Raw genomic sequence first — 17244 nt, 5'->3', positions numbered from 1 at the left:
GGATGGCCTTGGGTGAGCTCCTGCTGTACTCTCTGCCCAGGAAATGAACGCCCTTTGAGGTCAGGTGCACGAGGATGTCAGTGTGAAGATGGACACTGTGCCTGGAGTGAACCTGAGCTGCATCCTGAATGAGATGTGTGACCAGGACAACAAATTGGTGGAGAAGAGCTGCAAGGATGCCGAGGGCTGGTTCTTCAGCGTGGTGGGTGGCCGTGTGTAAGCAGGTGTGCACACGTGTGGGCACATGTGCTGCATGCTGGTGCAGCTGGAACACTGGCAGATCCACAGGCCGTCCCAGTTGGAAGGACTTTTGGAAACCAGTTGGACCAGCCCCTCATGTTTTAGATGTAAAATGTGAGGCTCAGAGAGGACTCATGCTCACACAGCCTTTCACTGTGGCCTGCAAAATAGATCCAGGTCTCTACAAGCCTGGTCTTGGGTTTCCACCACAGCTGTTTACAAGATGTGTGTGTTTGAATACATATGCATACCCTTGGCAAGCACAGGCTAAGTGTCTCCGGTGTCCTAGGGACAGCAACAGGCACAAAAGAATAACACCCAGTGCCTGTCTTTGAGGTGCTGCAGTTCGGTGGGAGTAAGAAATGCAAATGACCGCAGAGCAGGCTGAGTTCCTCCAAGTTCCAGTGTGGGTGCAGAGGGTCTCTGTGTGCAGGTGCCTTTGGGGCCCCACAGAGGCCAGGGAAGGGCTAGGGGATGGTTCTGGGAAGTGAGGGTTCAGGAGCAGCCCCTTTCCTGTGCCCCACTTCTGAAAGCCTCCTTACTCCCCTGTGGCCCACTCTGTCTTCCAGAGAGAGGGCCTGAACTGCGAGGTGGCCACCAACACAGAGGCCCCACAGAGCGGCAGGACAGAGATATGGAGCTCTACAGCTCTGTGCAGAACCTGAACTGTCCCAGCTCAGCCAGGTAGGGCCTCTGTCCCCTCCCCACCCTGTAGCTGTCACCCCAGGGTGAGCCCAGCCTTGTAGACCCCAGCTTGGAGAACCAGAGTCCCCACCCAGCCTGTCCCTTCACACTCAGTGGCTGGGTGCATTGCCACCCCACTGTGCCGGCAGCACCCACAGCCCCGTACAGTAGGGGCTCCTCTCTAGTGCTCTGCCGTGGGGAAGCGTCCCAGGTCCATCTTATCACACTACCTATCTCTTGGCCCACAGAAAGCATCGCTGGAGGGCAGCCTGGTGGAGACGGAGGTGTGTTATGGGACCCAGCTGGCCCAGTTGCAGGGGCTCATCAGAAGCATGGAGTAGCAGCTGTGCGAGCTCTGCTGTGACACGAGGACCACGAGCACCAGGTCCTTCTGGATGTGAAGACATGGCTGGAGCAGGAGGTCGCCACCTACCGCTGCTTGCTGGAGGTTGAGAACGCCCAGTGAGTGTGCACCTGGGTACCTGCTGGGGTGGGCTGGGGGCCCGCTTCGCCCAGGGAGAAGTTGGTGTCTGAGCACCAGCGAAGTCCAGGAGGTGTGAACGTGGGAACCTGTGGGGGTTTGCAGGAGGTGAAACTGAGGATGCAGGCTGGAGTCTGACTGAGGAGCCTTGAATGCCAAGTTAAAGCGTCTGGACTAGATCATGTAGGCAATGGGGAGCCATGGAGGAATTTGGAGCAGAGGAGGGGAATGAACATCAAGATATTTTAGAACATTCACTCTGGCTGCAGAGGGAGAAAATGGATCAGAGGGGTCAGGCTGGGGCCAGAGAGATGCATCGGGGGCTGGAGCAGGGAGTCTGGCCAGAGAAGTCCTGCGTGGGGGGCAGGGGAAGGAAGGTGGTGTATGCAGAAGAGAGGTTATAGCTCAAAACAGCAGGACTGCATGCCTGGATCTTGGGGTGAGCGTGGCTCACAGTCAGGACTCAGTTTGTGTCGGTGAACACATGAAGGAGTGAGCATTGATGGCCCTGGGTTTCTGGTTCCGATGACTGTGTGAGTGGTGATACCATCAGCCCCAGGGTGAGGAGCAAGGTGGGCGGTGGTCGGGTTTGCAGTCGGGAAGGGTGGTCAGGCCTCCCGTTGACAGTGTTCTGGAGTCTCCATGCTTAGTCACACGTTGCAGCTTTTTGCTCCCCGAAAATGGTGAAGTCCATCTATAGTCTAACCACAGTGTCTCCTGCTTTAATTGGGTTTATTTGTTGGGTCCTCTGGGATATGGAAAAGCCACTTGCTCTGCTTCTCCTTGTAAATTCCTGGTGAGTAGTCACACAGTGCTGCCGGGCCTACGCTGTGCTGTTTCTTTTTCTTCTTCCTGCTGCGCGGGGCCCCTGCCCTTTCATTCCTGGGCCTGTGCTGATTTCTGTGCATTCCCAGCTGCCATTTTTCACCAATTTGGGGGAACCTCCTCTGCCAGGGCCTGCTTCTCCTCAGCAGTGCTTGCAGGGGCCTGGGCTGGCTGGCATCCCCGGGCTGATGGGTGCTCCTCTCCCTGCAGGCTGGCCACTCAGTACTCCTTGTCCCTGGCCTCACAGCCCACCCGGGAAGGTAAGAAGCTGCCCTGTCCTGCTGTGTGGACCCCAAGGCAGGGGAGAGGCTGAGGACCCTTCTGTGTGTGAGACTGGGGGGAACACAGACTGGGGGACAGGGAGGGGGAAGAGCTCCTGCCTGATGTTCCCTGAGCCCCCCCGCCTCCATCGCCTGCAGCCACAGTGACCAGCCACCAGCTGTGCCATCGTGGTGGAAGTCCAGGTTGGAGAGGTGGCCTCCTTCTGTGAGCAGATCCAACTCTCCACCACCGAGGCCCCTTTCTGCCTGTGATAGCCCCACCTCACGGGCCACGGCACAGCCCTCACCTCCAGCTCCAGCATGATGCTGCCATGCCCCGAGTGTCCGACTGGGCCCCGGTCCATGGCCTGTGGTCTTTCTGTATCTGCTTCCTGTAGCCCCACACTGAGGAGGCCTCCTGGGTTTGTCCAGTGCCTGCTATTAAAGCTTTGCCCCAAGTTCAATGCCTCGTGTAATCTGGTCTATTCATTGGTTTGGGGCAGTGTAGACTGAGGGACTGGGGGAGGTGGAGAATTTACTGAGTGTTTGGGTATCGGCTTGTCACCTGCCAATCTGTGCTGCCCACTCCATCCAGGCCTGGGACTCCTGGGAAGATGAGACAGGAGGAGGCGGAAGGATTAAGGGTGGAGGGATGGGACAGCCCCTTGTATTGGGAAAAGTTTCTAAGAATCAGCCCCTGAGTCCCTGTCGCCTGTGGCTGGTCCCTGGGACGGCCACACAGACTTTCCAAGGACCACGCCTGTTGGGGAGCACTCCCTGCCTCAGCCCGGGGCGCGTTTGAGAGTAGAAAGAGAGGGGCTCGGTGGGGAGGGACTTCTGAAGGAGTGGTCCAGGGCATTGATGAGTGAGAGGGGGTGGCAGCGACGCAGCCAGCCCAGGAAACCAGACCGGCTCTGCCCAGCTCGGGGTGTGTGTGTGGGGTGGGGTGGCCGCTGTGCGTGTATGCGTGGGGGGCGTCCTGTTTGCTTTGGTGGCTTGGCAGCCACTGGGCTATTGAGGAATCTCTTTCAGCTGCTGGCGGGGCTGTCTGGGCCTGTCTGGGAAGTAGAAGCCATCGGCAGTCTGAAATATGACCACATTCCACCCAGCGGGCCTGGAGGGACCCTGGGACCCAGGGCCGGGCTTGGGGTGGTGGGCAGGGAAGGGTGGGGCTGTGGGGTGGGGCACATGGCACACCTGAGGAGCCACATTTTGGGGAGCCTGGAGTGGGGAGGGGGCTGGCTGGGGTCTCAGTAAAAGCCTCTTCTTGGGCAATATACTTTAGGTTTCCTGTGGGCTGAGACCTGAGATAAATGCCCCTCACCTGACCCTGAGGTCTCTTGGGGTACAGAAGGGTGAGGGGAGTGGAAGGGGGCATCCCCCTCTCAGTTGGTTTAGATCCTGTCTTAGCACTGCCCACCATTTCCCCATCCTATAGCTGAGCCCCTGTTTACCCACCCCAGCCCTGGGGTGTAAACCTGGGGAAAGGTCTACATGAGGAGACTGGGTTAGCAAGGGCTTCTCGGGATGGGGCAGGGTCAGAAGCTGACTGGATGGAACTCTAGCCCCTAGAGTGCTTTTCTGAAGGAGCCATTGTGGACACTGCACCCCTCTGGAGCCCCAATTTCTTTATCTGCGACGTGGGTTGGTCTCTGAGGCTTGATGGCATTTCTGTGCTGTGAGGTGGGCCTGGTGGGTTTGGGCTCCGTTTCCAAGGCAGGATAGGCTCTCAGTCCCCTCTGTCTCTTCAGCACCCAGCCCCGGGCCAGCACCATGGGTGGAGCAGTGTGGGGTGAAAGACAGCAACTTCAGGGGGGTCACCTGACACTGCAACCCATTTCCCCACCAGACAGGGTTGAGGCGGGCAGGGCTGGGGTGGTGGCTGCCTGGGAGGGCCTGGGGACGGTGACGTCCTGCCTTCTGCTCTTCTCCGTATTAGGTCATGGGAAAGCATAGCTGGAGGGCCCGCCTGAATCACAGGTGACGGGCCTGAGACCAGAGGCACGCACACGCACACGCACAGCACCCAGCATGAGGATTTGGAGAAATGAGGCAAATTCCTGATGATGGGCGGGGAGGGGGCCCCCAGCCACCTGGAAGCTGGCAGGTGGCCAGTGGTGATGAAAGCCCAGGGGAATGGAAACAGAGGAGCAAGCCTGTTGTAATCGCTACGCCCACTTGGTGGCCTATAAAGGAAGCGGGCAAACCCCGGCAGCCCTACACACCTTGGGGCCCCTCTCCTCTCCAGCCCTTCTCCTGTGTGCCTGCCTCCTGCCGCTGCCACCATGACCACCACCATCCGCCAGTTCACCTCCTCCAGCTCCATCAAGGGCTCCTCCGGCCTGGGGGGCGGCTCATCCCGCACCTCCTGCCGGCTGTCTGGCGGCCTGGGTGCTGGCTCCTGCAGGCTGGGATCTGCTGGAGGCCTGGGCAGCGCCCTGGGAGGTAGCAGCTACTCCAGCTGCTACAGCTTTGGTTCTGGCGGTGGCTATGGCAGCAGCTTTGGGGGCGTTGATGGGCTGCTGGCCGGAGGTGAGAAGGCCACCATGCAGAACCTCAATGACCGCCTGGCCTCCTACCTGGACAAGGTGCGCGCCCTGGAGGAGGCCAACACTGAACTGGAGGTGAAGATCCGTGATTGGTACCAGAGGCAGGCCCCAGGGCCCGCCCGTGACTACAGCCAGTACCACAGGACAATCGAGGAGCTGCAGAACAAGGTAAGGCCTGCTGGTGGGAGGGGTCTCTGGGGGGCATGACGTCTTCCCCCTAACTCCTGCCCTGGCCAAAGGCCTGGAGTCCAGCCACAGGGCCTCAGGGAGCCAAGGGTGGTTTGGCTGTGGCTTAGCTTCCGGGAACCTGCCTTGGGGCCCCTGTGTGGCCCACATCCCCCTTTTCTGAGGGCAGCAGGCTGAGTCACGAACAAACAGGCCCTGTGGAGCCCCTTGGAGCCTCAGTTTCTCCCTCGTGGAGCTCCTCCACCTGGAGAGGTTGTAGGATGAGGCAGGAGGATGCAGAGGGAGGGCTGGGCTCCTGGGCCGCTGGATGCGTGGTGTCTTGCTCCTTTGGAGCAGGGGTCAGCAGGAGGGGGTTTTGGGTGATGTGGAGTGGGGGTGTCTGAGTGAGCTCCTGATAGCACCTGCTGCGGGGGGAGGTCCCTGTGGGGCGGGACCTCAGGGTGGGGAAGGCCTCTGATGTGCCTTATTTGGGGATTTTTCTGGCTTCTTCTTTCCTCCTGCTGTCCCTTAAGACGGGCTCAGCAAACCCCAGGGGGCGGGGCTGCTGGCTGGAGCCCACGGTTAGGGATTAGGAGGGGTCCTGATTTCTGATTTGGAGCCACTCTTTGGTGAGGGCTCCTTTAGCCTCCTTTTGGGGAAGCCTGTCAGGGGCACCCTCTAGCTGGCTGTGAAACGAGGGGATTGCCCACATCCCCTCCCTTGTTCTAGAATTCTGGGACAGCTTCTGCCTGGGGACATTTTCCCATTCTTTTCTGGTTGCCTCATACTCCCAGTCAGCTGTCTCTTCTCCTTTAAGGCTGAGCCTGCCATGGGGGTCTGGTGGGGGAGGCAGGTACTGAGTAGCGGGGGAAGAAGAGGCACCTTTCAGCCCTTCAGACTCCTGCTTGCCCCTCCTCTGCCAATAATACAGCACAGGGCAAGGAAGGGACTGGGAGGGAAGAGAGGCCCCCAGGCAGGAAGATCTGCTCAGGATGCTGGTGTGGGCTCAGCCACCCCCATCCAATGACCTGACTACTCTCCCATCTCCTCAGATCCTCACAGCCACCGTGGACAATGCCAACATCCTGTTGCAGATCGACAATGCCCGTCTGGCTGCTGATGACTTCCGCACCAAGTGAGTCCTGGCCGGTGGGCTCGGGCAGCCCGGGCCAGCTCAGGGAGGATCTCGGGGTATCCCTCCTGACCCCAGGACTCCTTGGTTGCTTGTGGCAAGGCCCAGGAGCTCAGGGTGGGGCAGTCCTAGGAGCCCCACTCCTTAGTCCAGGATGCAGGGAAGGCAGCCAGTTCTGAAGGTTGCTGGGCTTAGGCGGGGAACAGAAGAGAGGGAGGGGAGGTGGGAGGCGTAGAGAAGTAAGGAAGCTGGTGGGCGTGGGATCTGGCCCTGTGATGGTCCCCGGGCCCCAGGACTGGAATTCGTTTCCACTCGACCTTCTCATCAGCCCTTCCAACCCCTTAGAGTCCTGGCAAAATGAAGGCAGGTGAGCAGCCAGGACCTGGACCTGCAGGTCTAAGCAGCCTGGGTTGAAGTCTCTGATTCCCACGGCAGGTTTGAGACCGAGCAGGCCCTGCGCCTGAGCGTGGAGGCCGATATCAATGGCCTGCGCAGGGTGCTGGATGAGCTGACCCTGGCCAGAGCCGACCTGGAGATGCAGATTGAGAACCTCAAGGAGGAGCTGGCCTACCTGAAGAAGAACCACGAGGAGGTGAGGTGGCTGGGGCAGAAGGTCAAAGAGGCTGAGGAGTGGGTGGCAGAGCCCTGGGGCTGGGCCATGGCTGAGGCCGTGGGAGAGAGCAGAGCAGGCGCATGGGATTAGTCACCTTAGAGGGCTTCCCTGTCTGCAGAGCCCTGATCCTTGGGGTCCAGCGTGCAGGATAGACTCCTCTTTATACTACACGGCTTCTCTGTACCCAAGGAACCTCCTAGGGGCCCTCAGAGGCTCCCTCTACCTGCCCTGGCCTACCTCATGAGGGCAGGGGATAAGTAAGGAAGTCTCCTTCTTGTTCCATTTCAAACTCTCAAAGCTGAACATCTACAGAGAAGCTTGGAAATTAGAGTGGAAATTTTTGGGGCCTAGGTCTAATAATTAGATTTTAGTTTGGAGAGCCCTTGGTCTAATGGGGGAGATGGAGTCTGATGGTGGAGATAATACTGAGCAGATGAATAAAAATCATTTAGAGGGTCAGATAGAGCAGAGGGAGAACAAAGGAGGGGTCCTTGTGGGGAGTGGGGTCCCCTTGTGGGGAAGGCTTGGGAGTGAGAGGTCAGGATGGGTGCAGATGTGCACACCCACATCCCATTTTTCCATAGGAGATGAACGCCCTGCGAGGCCAGGTGGGCGGTGAGATCAATGTGGAGATGGACGCTGCCCCAGGTGTGGACCTGAGCCGCATCCTGAACGAGATGCGTGACCAGTATGAGAAGATGGCAGAGAAGAACCGCAAGGATGCTGAGGATTGGTTCTTCAGCAAGGTGGGGGCTGCTGCAGGCCAGAGGTCTCTCTTAGGGGCTGGGGCTCGGGGGCCTTAGCACTGAGAGTAAGCCACGGCCAGGTGTCTTGGAGGTGCCCCCTCCTCAGTAAGCTGCATGGATCACAGGATCACCCGCTGCATCAATGGACCTGGAGCTGAGCTCAAGCTTGGATCTGAGGGGTGGCGGGGAGATAGGGAGCCACCACAGAATAAAGGCAGAGGGTAAAGACCCTGGGAGTCCCCACCTTTCCCTCAAGAAGTCAGGAACTAGCACCAAGAGCCAGGCTACATGTTCTGGCTGGTTCTCAAGTTTCCGGTTTGTGCCTCCCACACGCAGGGATTAACCATAAAAAGTTAACATTTCAAATGGCATGTTTCTGGGCTTTGGGATGTGGGAAGCTGGTGAGAAGGCACCACTCTCTCCACAGTTAGATTTAGGAGGAGGCCTGACTCGGGAGAGGGATCTAGGCTCACACCGCCCTGTCCTGTGTCCCGTCTGCAGACAGAGGAGCTGAACCGCGAGGTGGCCACCAACAGCGAGCTGGTGCAGAGCGGCAAGAGTGAGATCTCGGAGCTCCGGCGCACCATGCAGGCCTTGGAGATCGAGCTGCAGTCCCAGCTCAGCATGGTAGGAACAGTCCTGTGCATGGGGGTGGGCCCAGAAGAGGGCACTGGCCACCCTCACTGACCCCTGGTCTTCCTGCCCTCCTGCAGAAAGCATCCCTGGAGGGCAGCCTGGCGGAGACAGAGAACCGCTACTGCGTGCAGCTGTCCCAGATCCAGGGACTGATCGGCAGCGTGGAGGAGCAGCTGGCCCAGCTTCGCTGCGAGATGGAGCAGCAGAACCAGGAGTACAAGATCCTGCTGGACGTGAAGACGCGGCTGGAGCAGGAGATCGCCACCTACCGCCGCCTGCTGGAGGGCGAGGACGCCCAGTGAGTGGGGGCGCCTGGGGTCACGGCTGGGGGCCTCTTGGCAGGGGTGGGGCTCTCAGACCCACATCTAATTTCCTCTTTTTTTTAAAATTTTATTTCAGCCTGACTCAGTACAAGAAAGAACGTAAGCATCTTGGTGGCTGAGACCCTGGGGACTGGGTGCATGGGACAGGCAGCCCACCTGCACATTGCCGGGGCAGGGTCCCCAGGAGCTCCAGGAGTTGATGGCTGTCCCTCAGCAGGGGTGGGAGAAGTCATCCATTAGCACTGAGGATTGATACTCAGGAAAAGATCAAACGAGAGAGACACTGTCTGGTCTGATGGGGGTGGAGTAGGAAACTGGTCCTTACCTTGGAGATCCTAGTCTGATGGAGGAGACAGGTCCCAGCTCTGGAGATTGTCATCTGGTGGGAAGACAGGAACATGGTCTCATGATCTTTGCTCTTGACAACTTTCGGATGAGCAAAAGCAGTCCTGTCTCTGGGGACTCTGGCCTGATGGGAGATAGGGACATGGTCCTTGTTCTCCAAATTCCAGTCTGAGGAAGAAGATATGATCCTAGCCCCAGGGTTCCTAGTCTAATGGAGGAGATAGGGGCCTGGCTTTTGTCTTGGCGATCCCAGTCTGATGGGGGAGATAGGAGCAAATCTATGTCCTGGAGACTGCAGAGAAATGGAGATGGATTGCATGGAGTCTACATGGCTCCTCCCTGGCAGGACACACTGGGTCAGAATCAAATAACCCATCTGGGGAGGCAAGACTCACATAGGGCCACCGGCAGAGGGATGGGATGGAAGGGAGGCGGTGGCAGGGACAGAAGGGATGTGTGTGTAGTGTGACCTCGAAGTGCCAGTGGAGGCACTCACAGCACCTGGGGGAGGATGAGGGAGAGAGCCGGCTCCTGTCCATGAGGGCTATTGGGCTAGCGAGGGTCTCCTGGTCCCTACCCACTTTCAAGCGCCTTCTTCTCCTGCAGCGGTGACCACCCGTCAGGTGCGTACCATTGTGGAAGAGGTCCAGGATGGCAAGGTCATCTCCTCCCGCGAGCAGGTCCACCAGACCACCCGCTGAGGACTCAGCTCCCCCTGGCCAGCCCCCCAGGAGGCAGGGAGGCAGCCAGGCAGCCGCCCCATCTGCCCCGAAGTCTCCGGCCTTTCCAGCCTCAGCCCCCTGCTTCAGTCCCTTCCCCATGCTTCTCTGCCTGATGACAATAAAGCTTGTTGACTCAGCTATGAAATATGTTCTTGTTCTGGCCCCTGAAGTGGGCACTAGGGACAAAAGGGTGAAATGGGAAGGAGTGAGGGTGAGGGGAGATGGTGCTTAGATACCCACTGTTGTTGACTGGCAGGTCAGGGGTCAGCTTAGACCAGCATAAAGAGTAAGTCTGGGGAGAGTTTGGAGGGGGTGCTCGCATCTCCCAAGGGCTGAAGATTTTCAGGGGGTGGTCCAGGCTGCGCTAGACCCAGGGTGGAGTCGGTGTATCAGGTGTGGTCCTAGGTGGCCTCTGCTTGCCCTGTGAGTAGCTCTGTGACCTCCGGAAGTTAGGCAGTCACTTCTCCTCACTGAGTCTTGCTTTCTCATCCATAAATGGATGGGAAGATCTCAGGTATGAGAGCCTGAATCCTCAGAGATGACTCACTCAATCAGTTTGCTCCTCCCAGTCCTGCGGGCTGTGCCCTCCCCCTAGATGGGGCAGGAGGTGGGCAAGGGCTGGGATAAGCACAAAGGGAGGGTGGGTGGGGAAGGCAGCCTGGGTGGTTGGGTCCCAGACTCCTGTGTGAGTCTCAGGAAATCCCCAAGAGGGGCTCCCATTGCCTCTGCCCTGGGAATGTGAGCGGGAGGCTGGTGTTTGCAGGGAAGGCTGTGGACCCCCGGCAGGTGTGGGAGAAAGGATGGGGCCTCTCTCAGGAATGTTTCCTCACGTGGTCAGCTGTTGCTCAGGATGGGGATGGGGCAGAGCGGGGGGCACTGCAGATGGGGTGGCTGTGCCCAGGGAGCAGTGCCACTCTCCCTGGCGGTCTGGACCCTCTTTGGTTCCCCACTAGGGACAGGGGTGGCATGAGGGAGGGTAGAAACTGCCTCCCAAGAAAAGGAGGAGGAACAGTCCTGCTCCAGCCACTCCTGGCACCCTCTGAGCACCAGCCCCAGCTCTTGCTGTTGGCAGCAAACGTGGCTGTGGGGAACAGTCTGTGGGAGGTGAGCCTGACACCTGGAAATCTTCCTTCTAGTAAATCCGGAAACTGCCAGGCAGGACGGCCTGCTTTCCTGGTTTTCTTCAAACAGGGGGTTAGTAGGAGGAGGGTGCCTCCACCTCATCACTGCTGGACCTGGGGTGTCATCAGACCAGGGCCCCCAAACACTCTCTCTCTCCTGGTGCCTGGAGGCTGGGGGTGGGGCCCAGGCCCGAGGATAATGGGAGTGGCCAGAGCCCTCTGAGCCTGGGTTGCTGGGGATTCGGGACTGGCAGAGGCCAGGGATGGGGGTGGGTACTGACCACTGGAGTATGGGCGACTTTGGGCTGGTCACAGGCCCTTCCTGGACTTCGGAGCTACGACATCCCGGGAGAGTGTTTCTCTCTGCAGGGGAGATGGCTGCCTGGAGTCGGGGACTTGCGCCTGCAGCAGCATCTGCACGACTCAAAGCAAGGGCAGGCTCTGCTCCGTCAGAGGCTGACGTCTCCCTGCTGTCTGGCAGCAAATGTGGCGCCATGGAGGGAAGGAGGGAGGCACTGTTTGCACCAGGCCCCCACCACACATCCTGCCACAACCAGAAGAACCAGCCCTGGGCTGCAGATGGCTCATTCTGGAGGGTGACTTCATTTATCTGAATAGTCCCAGGAAACAGGGAGGATCTGGGGGAAGGCGCCTCGTTATGTGGATGGGGACACTGAGGCTCCAAGGAGCAGTGACTCAGCCCTTGTCCTGGAGCCTGGGGGGTCAATAATGGAGACAGGCATGGGAGGGGAGTGGGCCCAGCTTCCATGCTGGGAAGAGGAGCCGAGCCCCACCTCCTGCCCCACCTCAGGCTCCAGGCAGGGCTCTCTCTCCCTCCTGTAGATCCTGGGGTCCACAATTACCGATGGCACGAGTGAGGAGGGGTCAGAGTGTGGGGAGGACCAGAGACAGCCCCAGACTGTGCCCCTCTGCTGGGGAAGAAGCCCTTCTTCACAAAGTGGGGCTGTGACAGCCCTACCTTCAGAAGGGGGGCATCAAACGTGCAGGAGGGGAGAGGATCCCCGGAGGTGGGCCTGGCACCCACAGATTTCCCCAGATCCCGGGAGCCGCCACAGGGGCAGAGCTTGGGCCTGGACATTTGTTCTCCCCCAGGGACCCTGCTCCCTCTGTTTCTCTGCAGCGCCCCAGCACCCCATCGTGACCTGACATTAGTGTATTGGGATTGTCTTTACCACCTTCTTCCCCAGAAGACTATGTCTCCAGGGCTTCTCTGTCTTGATCTTTGAGTCTGAGTGCCCAGCACAGTGCCAGGCACCTAGCAGAGGCTAGGAGTCCAGAATAGGGGAGCCCCCCAGTGTGCCCAGAGAGCTGAGCCAGTAGAGGCAGTGGTTGCCAGGGGATGGTGGGGAGAGTTGAATGACTTCGTCCAAGGACCCCAAGGGGGCCCAGGCTGCTGGAAACATGTGCCTGGCTGGATTGGCGACCCAGCTATGGGACTCATGGAGGGACTCACAGTTTGTCCACACACGCCCTGCCCACTGCACAGAATGTTTCACCCCCTGTCATCAAGGCAGAAGCTGCAGATCTGTGGTTGCCCTTGGAGCTGCCACACCTGGTCTCGTGTGATGGACACACACATACGACTCTCAGGTCAGGCTCATGCCAGTGGTAGCCTGCCTCCGGACCCCCCTTGCAGGGGCTGACCTGGCAGCATGTCTTGTAGGGAGACGGATGTGGTGGCGGGGGACACTCATCCATGGCATGCCATCGCTCTGTGCCTGGTTTGCACTGAGTCTAGGGGAAGGAGGAGACACCGGAAGGAGGAATGCCTGCCCCAAGGGAACCTGAGGGACTGACAATAGTCCTTCAGCCCATATGCAGTGTGGTTCTGTTGTGGCAACCCAGGTTTTGGGGAGATGAGGGGAACAGAGGGAGCGGAGCCAGGTGGGCTTACCCCATGCACAGAGCCGAGGGGATAACTGAACTTGACAGAACCCCATCCTCACCCTGAGCCGTAGTGACCATTTGAAGAAACATCCTGAGAGAGGCCCACTCTTTCCCCTACACCCCACTGAGGTCCGCAGCCTTCCCTAGAGGCACCAGCTTCCTGCTCACATTCCTTGGGTGGGGGCAATGGGAGCCCCTCTTGGGGATTTCCTGAGACTCACACAGGAGTCCAGGTCCTTGTTTGTGCAGAACAGGCACCCCAAGTGGGCCCAGGATGCTGGGGACATGTGCCTGGGCTGGATTGGGGACCCAGCTATGGGACTTATGGGACTCACAGTTCGTCCACACCCACCCTGCCCACTGCACAGAATGTTTCACTCCGTCTTCAAGGCAGAAGCTGCTGATCTGTGGTTGGATTGTGAAGGGCTGTGACAGCCCCACCTTCAGAAGGGGGGCATCAAACATGCAGGAGGGGAGAGGATCCCCGGAGGTGGGCCTGGCACCCACAGATTTCCCCAGATCCCGGGAGCCGCCACAGGGGCAGAGCTTGGGCCTGGACATTTGTTCTCCCCCAGGGACCCTGCTCCCTCTGTTTCTCTGCAGCGCCCCAGCACCCCATCGTGACCTGACATTAGTGTATTGGGATGGTCTTTACCACCTTCTTCCCCAGAAGACTATGTCTCCAGGGCTTCTCTGTCTCGATCTTTGAGTCTGAGTGTCCAGCACAGTGCCAGGCACTTAGTAGGTGCTTTATAAACACCTGCTGATAAACATAACTCTAGCCACCAGCCTTTGCCAGGTGCTTTATTTATTTGACCTCTAATCTCCTAATATGCCATTTCCCAGAGAAGGAAACTGAGACTCAGAGGGGCTGAATGTCCTGCGCAAGCTTTTGCCCTTGCTTGCCCCGATTCCAGGCTGCTCTGTCCTGGCTCGGTGGGGCTCTACTTTTCCTTCCTCCTGCCCTGAAGCCTGTGGCTCTGGCTTGTCCAGCCGGGGCTGGGGGCCCTGCAGCAGCCCCCTCTCTCCCCTCAGCTTCTCTGCCCTCCTCTCAACCCCCTAAGCTGCCTCCTGCCTGCCCAGCCTGAGCTGGCTGGGGAGCTTGTAAAACAGCCCCACCAGCAGGCTTGTCCTGAGCGGTGCTGATGCGGGAGTCGGAGAAGGGCTGCGAATCTTCATGGGGACTCTGAGGATCTGTCTGGTTGGAGAATCACTGCAAGTCAAGGCGTGGTATTGGCCAATGGTGTTTCCCGGCCGCCTCAGGTATGCCATGATCTCATGCCTCATGCTTGACATGGGCAGGACGAAGGAGGGAAGAAGGAGGCAGGGCACGGGGAGGAATCCTCTGCCTGGAGGATGCCCAGTGGGCTTCTCTGTGCTCACCAGGCTTAGTGGTCCTGGCTTTTGGTCACCTTGGGGCAGGTGTGCATCACTGGTGCAGAGGAAACACCTCTTCCTCCTCTGTCAGCTCAGATCTTCTGAGGCCCTGCTGGTGCCTTTCTCTGCTAGGACCCTTCCAGAGGTCAATGCCAGGAGGGCAGCTCCCTCCTCTACTGCTGAGGCTCAGGGGGGCAATGCCTACCCCAGTTGCCTCCTGTTGTGTGGGCGTGGCAGGCAAGCCCAGCACCCCAGGGCTCCTGGCCAGGTTCTATATTTTCCACTGTTAGTTTTCCCTCCAGGGTCAAATGATAAGTTCTTCGAAGGTCAGAGACTATGTCACCATCTCCCTCTTCACCCCCAGCCCCCGAGAGCTGTGCACAGGGCAGGTGCGTGATTTATGGAGTTGGCTGAGCAGTTTGGCGCATTGGTCAGCAACTTTCTGCAGCTTCTGAGCCCAGGCAGATCCCCAGGCCTGCAGTGCTGGGATTGTGTGTAATCCCACCCTGACACCTCCTGGAATGGGGAACTTGGCGTGGGGCAGTGTGCCAACGAGAAAGCGGTGTGTGTGCACGCACACACGATGGGGGCAGGGAGTGAAGAGTTCACAGAGACTCCATTGCGAGAGTCCGTGTGAACCCTGGCTTGGGAGGTGGAGCTGGCTTGAGTCTCTGCTCTCTCGCTTTTGGGCTGCTTTACCTGGATAAGGATTTCGCCCTCTCCGTTTGGGGTAATGATAGCCTTTGGTGACCTTGAAGACCATTTTTAGTTCTGAGGGTGATGGGTCTGTGGTTGGACTGGAACTCCATGCCCACCCTGACATCTGAACACTGAGGTTTTTGTCCAAGATTCTGGGGTCCCCTTTGCCCCTCTTTGGGGTGGGGGTGGGGAGTGTCGGGTTCCCTCTCCCAGGTTTGGCTCTGAAGGCATGTGCATCCATTCTGCTCTTACCTCTGGGGTGAGTGGCCAGGGGAGATGTAGCAGTGACAAAACGCTGGTTCTGCTGAGACAAGGAATTACCTGCCTCACTGGAGCTCAGGCAGAGGCAGGCCGTCTCTGGGCTCCTCACCTCAACGGAGGCACTGCAGAGCAAGGCCAGCGGCCAGCACCAAGGGACACCCCACAGCACCCCGAGGAGGCCCTGTCTTGGTGCTCCCTCATCCTTCCAGGCCTTGGTGTTGGACCAGGCTCTCAGGCCAAGGCCACACCCACTGTGGGCAGACCTTGTGCCAGTGACCGTGGGGAGGTGGGTGAGAGTCGGGTATACTGGCCCCACCTGCAGGCATGGTGGGAGCCTGGAGAGGGCCAGAGCTCTGGGTTCTGGTTGCAGCTCTGCAGCTTAAAGCAGAGTGACGTTGAGTGAATCTCCGCCTGTCTCTGGTTTCCCCTCTGTTCCCTCTGATCAAGAAAATGATGTAAATTTGAGATGCACAGAGAGAGGGCTCAGGGTGATGGAACTGGCTTAGGCAAGGAGAACAGGCAGGCAGGTTCACATCTCAGCTTCCAGTGACTGGTGTCTTGGAAAGCCCACTTACCCTCCCCGAATCCCAGCTCCTTCACCTGAGAACTGGTGTCAGGAATAACGCCCCCCTCATCCTCACTCACAGAACCGTACAGCACACACCAGGCTCTCCGTGCATGCCTGAGTGTGCCCATGACGAGTGCTCTCCCCCAGCTCAGCTGGATGAATGGAGCTGCCAGGCCCAGTCTGGGATCTGTGGACATGGGAAAGAGAACTGCTGGGAATGGATCCCCAGCCAGTCCTGTTTCTTTTTTTTTTTTTTTTTGAGACGGAGTCTCGCTCTGTCGCCCGGGCTGGAGTGCAGTGGCCGGATCTCAGCTCACTGCAAGCTCCGCCTCCCGGGTTTACGCCATTCTCCTGCCTCAGCCTCCCAAGTAACTGGGACTACAGGCGCCCGCCATCTCGCCCGGCTAGTTTTTTGTATTTTTTAGTAGAGACGGGGTTTCACCGTGTTCGCCAGGATGGTCTCGATCTTCTGACCTCGTGATCCACCCGTCTCGGCCTCCCAAAGTGCTGGGATTACAGGCTTGAGCCACCGCGCCCGGCCAGCCAGTCCTGTTTCTACAGGGTCGGGGACTCTGAGGCCCATGGCGGAGTCAGGGGTCACACCTGGCTACAGTGGCAGGACGGGCTCCCTCCCATCAGCCTGCAGGTGGGGTGCCTGTGATTAGGAGAGGGCGGTAGAGGAGTGGAGGAGCTAGGTGTGGGGCTGTGGTGTTCTTCAGCTGGGAGTGTAGGGGGTGCAGGGTCCCGCGTAGGGGTGTGGGAGGGTGCCAGTGTGTAGAGGTGAGTGTGAGGAGCAGGTGGCTGAAGGGGCAGGATGGGGAGGCTGAGGGGCAGGGCTGGCCCTCAGGGAAGGGCCGGTGGGGTCCTGCGCGCATGTTTCTTTGTGGCTAGTGGTGTGTCATCCCCTTTTACACATGAGAAAACTGAGGACCAAGGGGTTATAGGACCGGCCTGTGCTATGCAGCTGGTAAAGGCAGAGCAGGGATTTGGTGCTGCCTGTCTGGCTCCATGGCCGGTGCTGTTTGTATGGTACACACACTTCTGGAGATCCCAGGGGCTCCAGGCAATCTCCAGAACTGGAATTACATCCAACAGGGGAAAAAGAGTCATAGGATTTTTAGAACCAGAAGGGACTCTGCAGTCACCCAGTCTAGCCTTGTCACCACCGAGGGGAAACAGGCGCAGAGATGGGAAGTGGGGAGCCTCAGGCCACACAGCAAGCAGAGTGAAGGCACGAACTCTGCCCCTGCCCAGAGTGGGACATGTAGGATCCCCACAACTGCTCCCCAAGACAGCCCGGGATGGCATCACTGAGGTCTCTTTCAGCCAAGGCTGTCACTGTGGGGCAGGGAGTTCTTCTGAAGGGCTGACTCACTGCCTGGGGACGCAGTTGCCACAAAGCCACCTGTGCCAAGGCCCCACTGGCCCTGAGGGCTCCAGGAACGGGAGCCTGATTCCCGGCTGCCTAGCCTGAGTCACCACCTACTTGCATTTGTGTGTTTTTCTCTCAGCCCCACACCCCCAAAGCTGGGTGGGAACTCCGAGCCGGCACACAGTGGAGTTGATCCTGGGCTGAATAATCCAGAGTG

General features: G+C 58.8%; 1 protein-coding gene and 1 long non-coding RNA gene across 3 annotated transcripts; both read left to right on the top strand.

Annotated features, from left to right (window-relative positions):
* The first annotated feature begins 2351 nt into the window (after nt 1-2351).
* Nucleotides 2352-2954, top strand: LOC112609963. Its single transcript, XR_003116256.1, has 2 exons — nt 2352-2490; nt 2650-2954. It is a non-coding gene; the product is annotated as an uncharacterized LOC112609963 (long non-coding RNA).
* Nucleotides 2955-4430: 1476 nt separating this feature from the next.
* KRT17 (keratin 17) lies at nt 4431-9861 on the top strand. 2 transcript variants are annotated; one of them, XM_025363186.1, is made up of 8 exons: nt 4431-5207; nt 6257-6339; nt 6772-6928; nt 7534-7695; nt 8197-8322; nt 8409-8629; nt 8731-8753; nt 9606-9861. In XM_025363186.1, the coding sequence occupies exons 1-8, from the start codon at nt 4776-4778 to the stop codon at nt 9698-9700; spliced, it is 1299 nt and encodes a 432-aa protein (XP_025218971.1). In that variant the 5' UTR covers nt 4431-4775; the 3' UTR covers nt 9701-9861. The 2 variants fall into 2 exon arrangements, with proteins under 2 accessions (XP_025218971.1, XP_025218972.1); XM_025363187.1 differs by having other exon boundaries at nt 7537-7695; nt 8731-9861.
* Nucleotides 9862-17244: the final 7383 nt, after the last annotated feature.

Source organism: Theropithecus gelada, chromosome 16, assembly GCF_003255815.1.
Source record: "Theropithecus gelada isolate Dixy chromosome 16, Tgel_1.0, whole genome shotgun sequence".
Classification (NCBI taxonomy): domain Eukaryota; kingdom Metazoa; phylum Chordata; class Mammalia; order Primates; family Cercopithecidae; genus Theropithecus; species Theropithecus gelada.
Note: the sequence above shows the minus strand (reverse complement) of the source record. Positions and strands in the feature narration are given on the sequence as shown.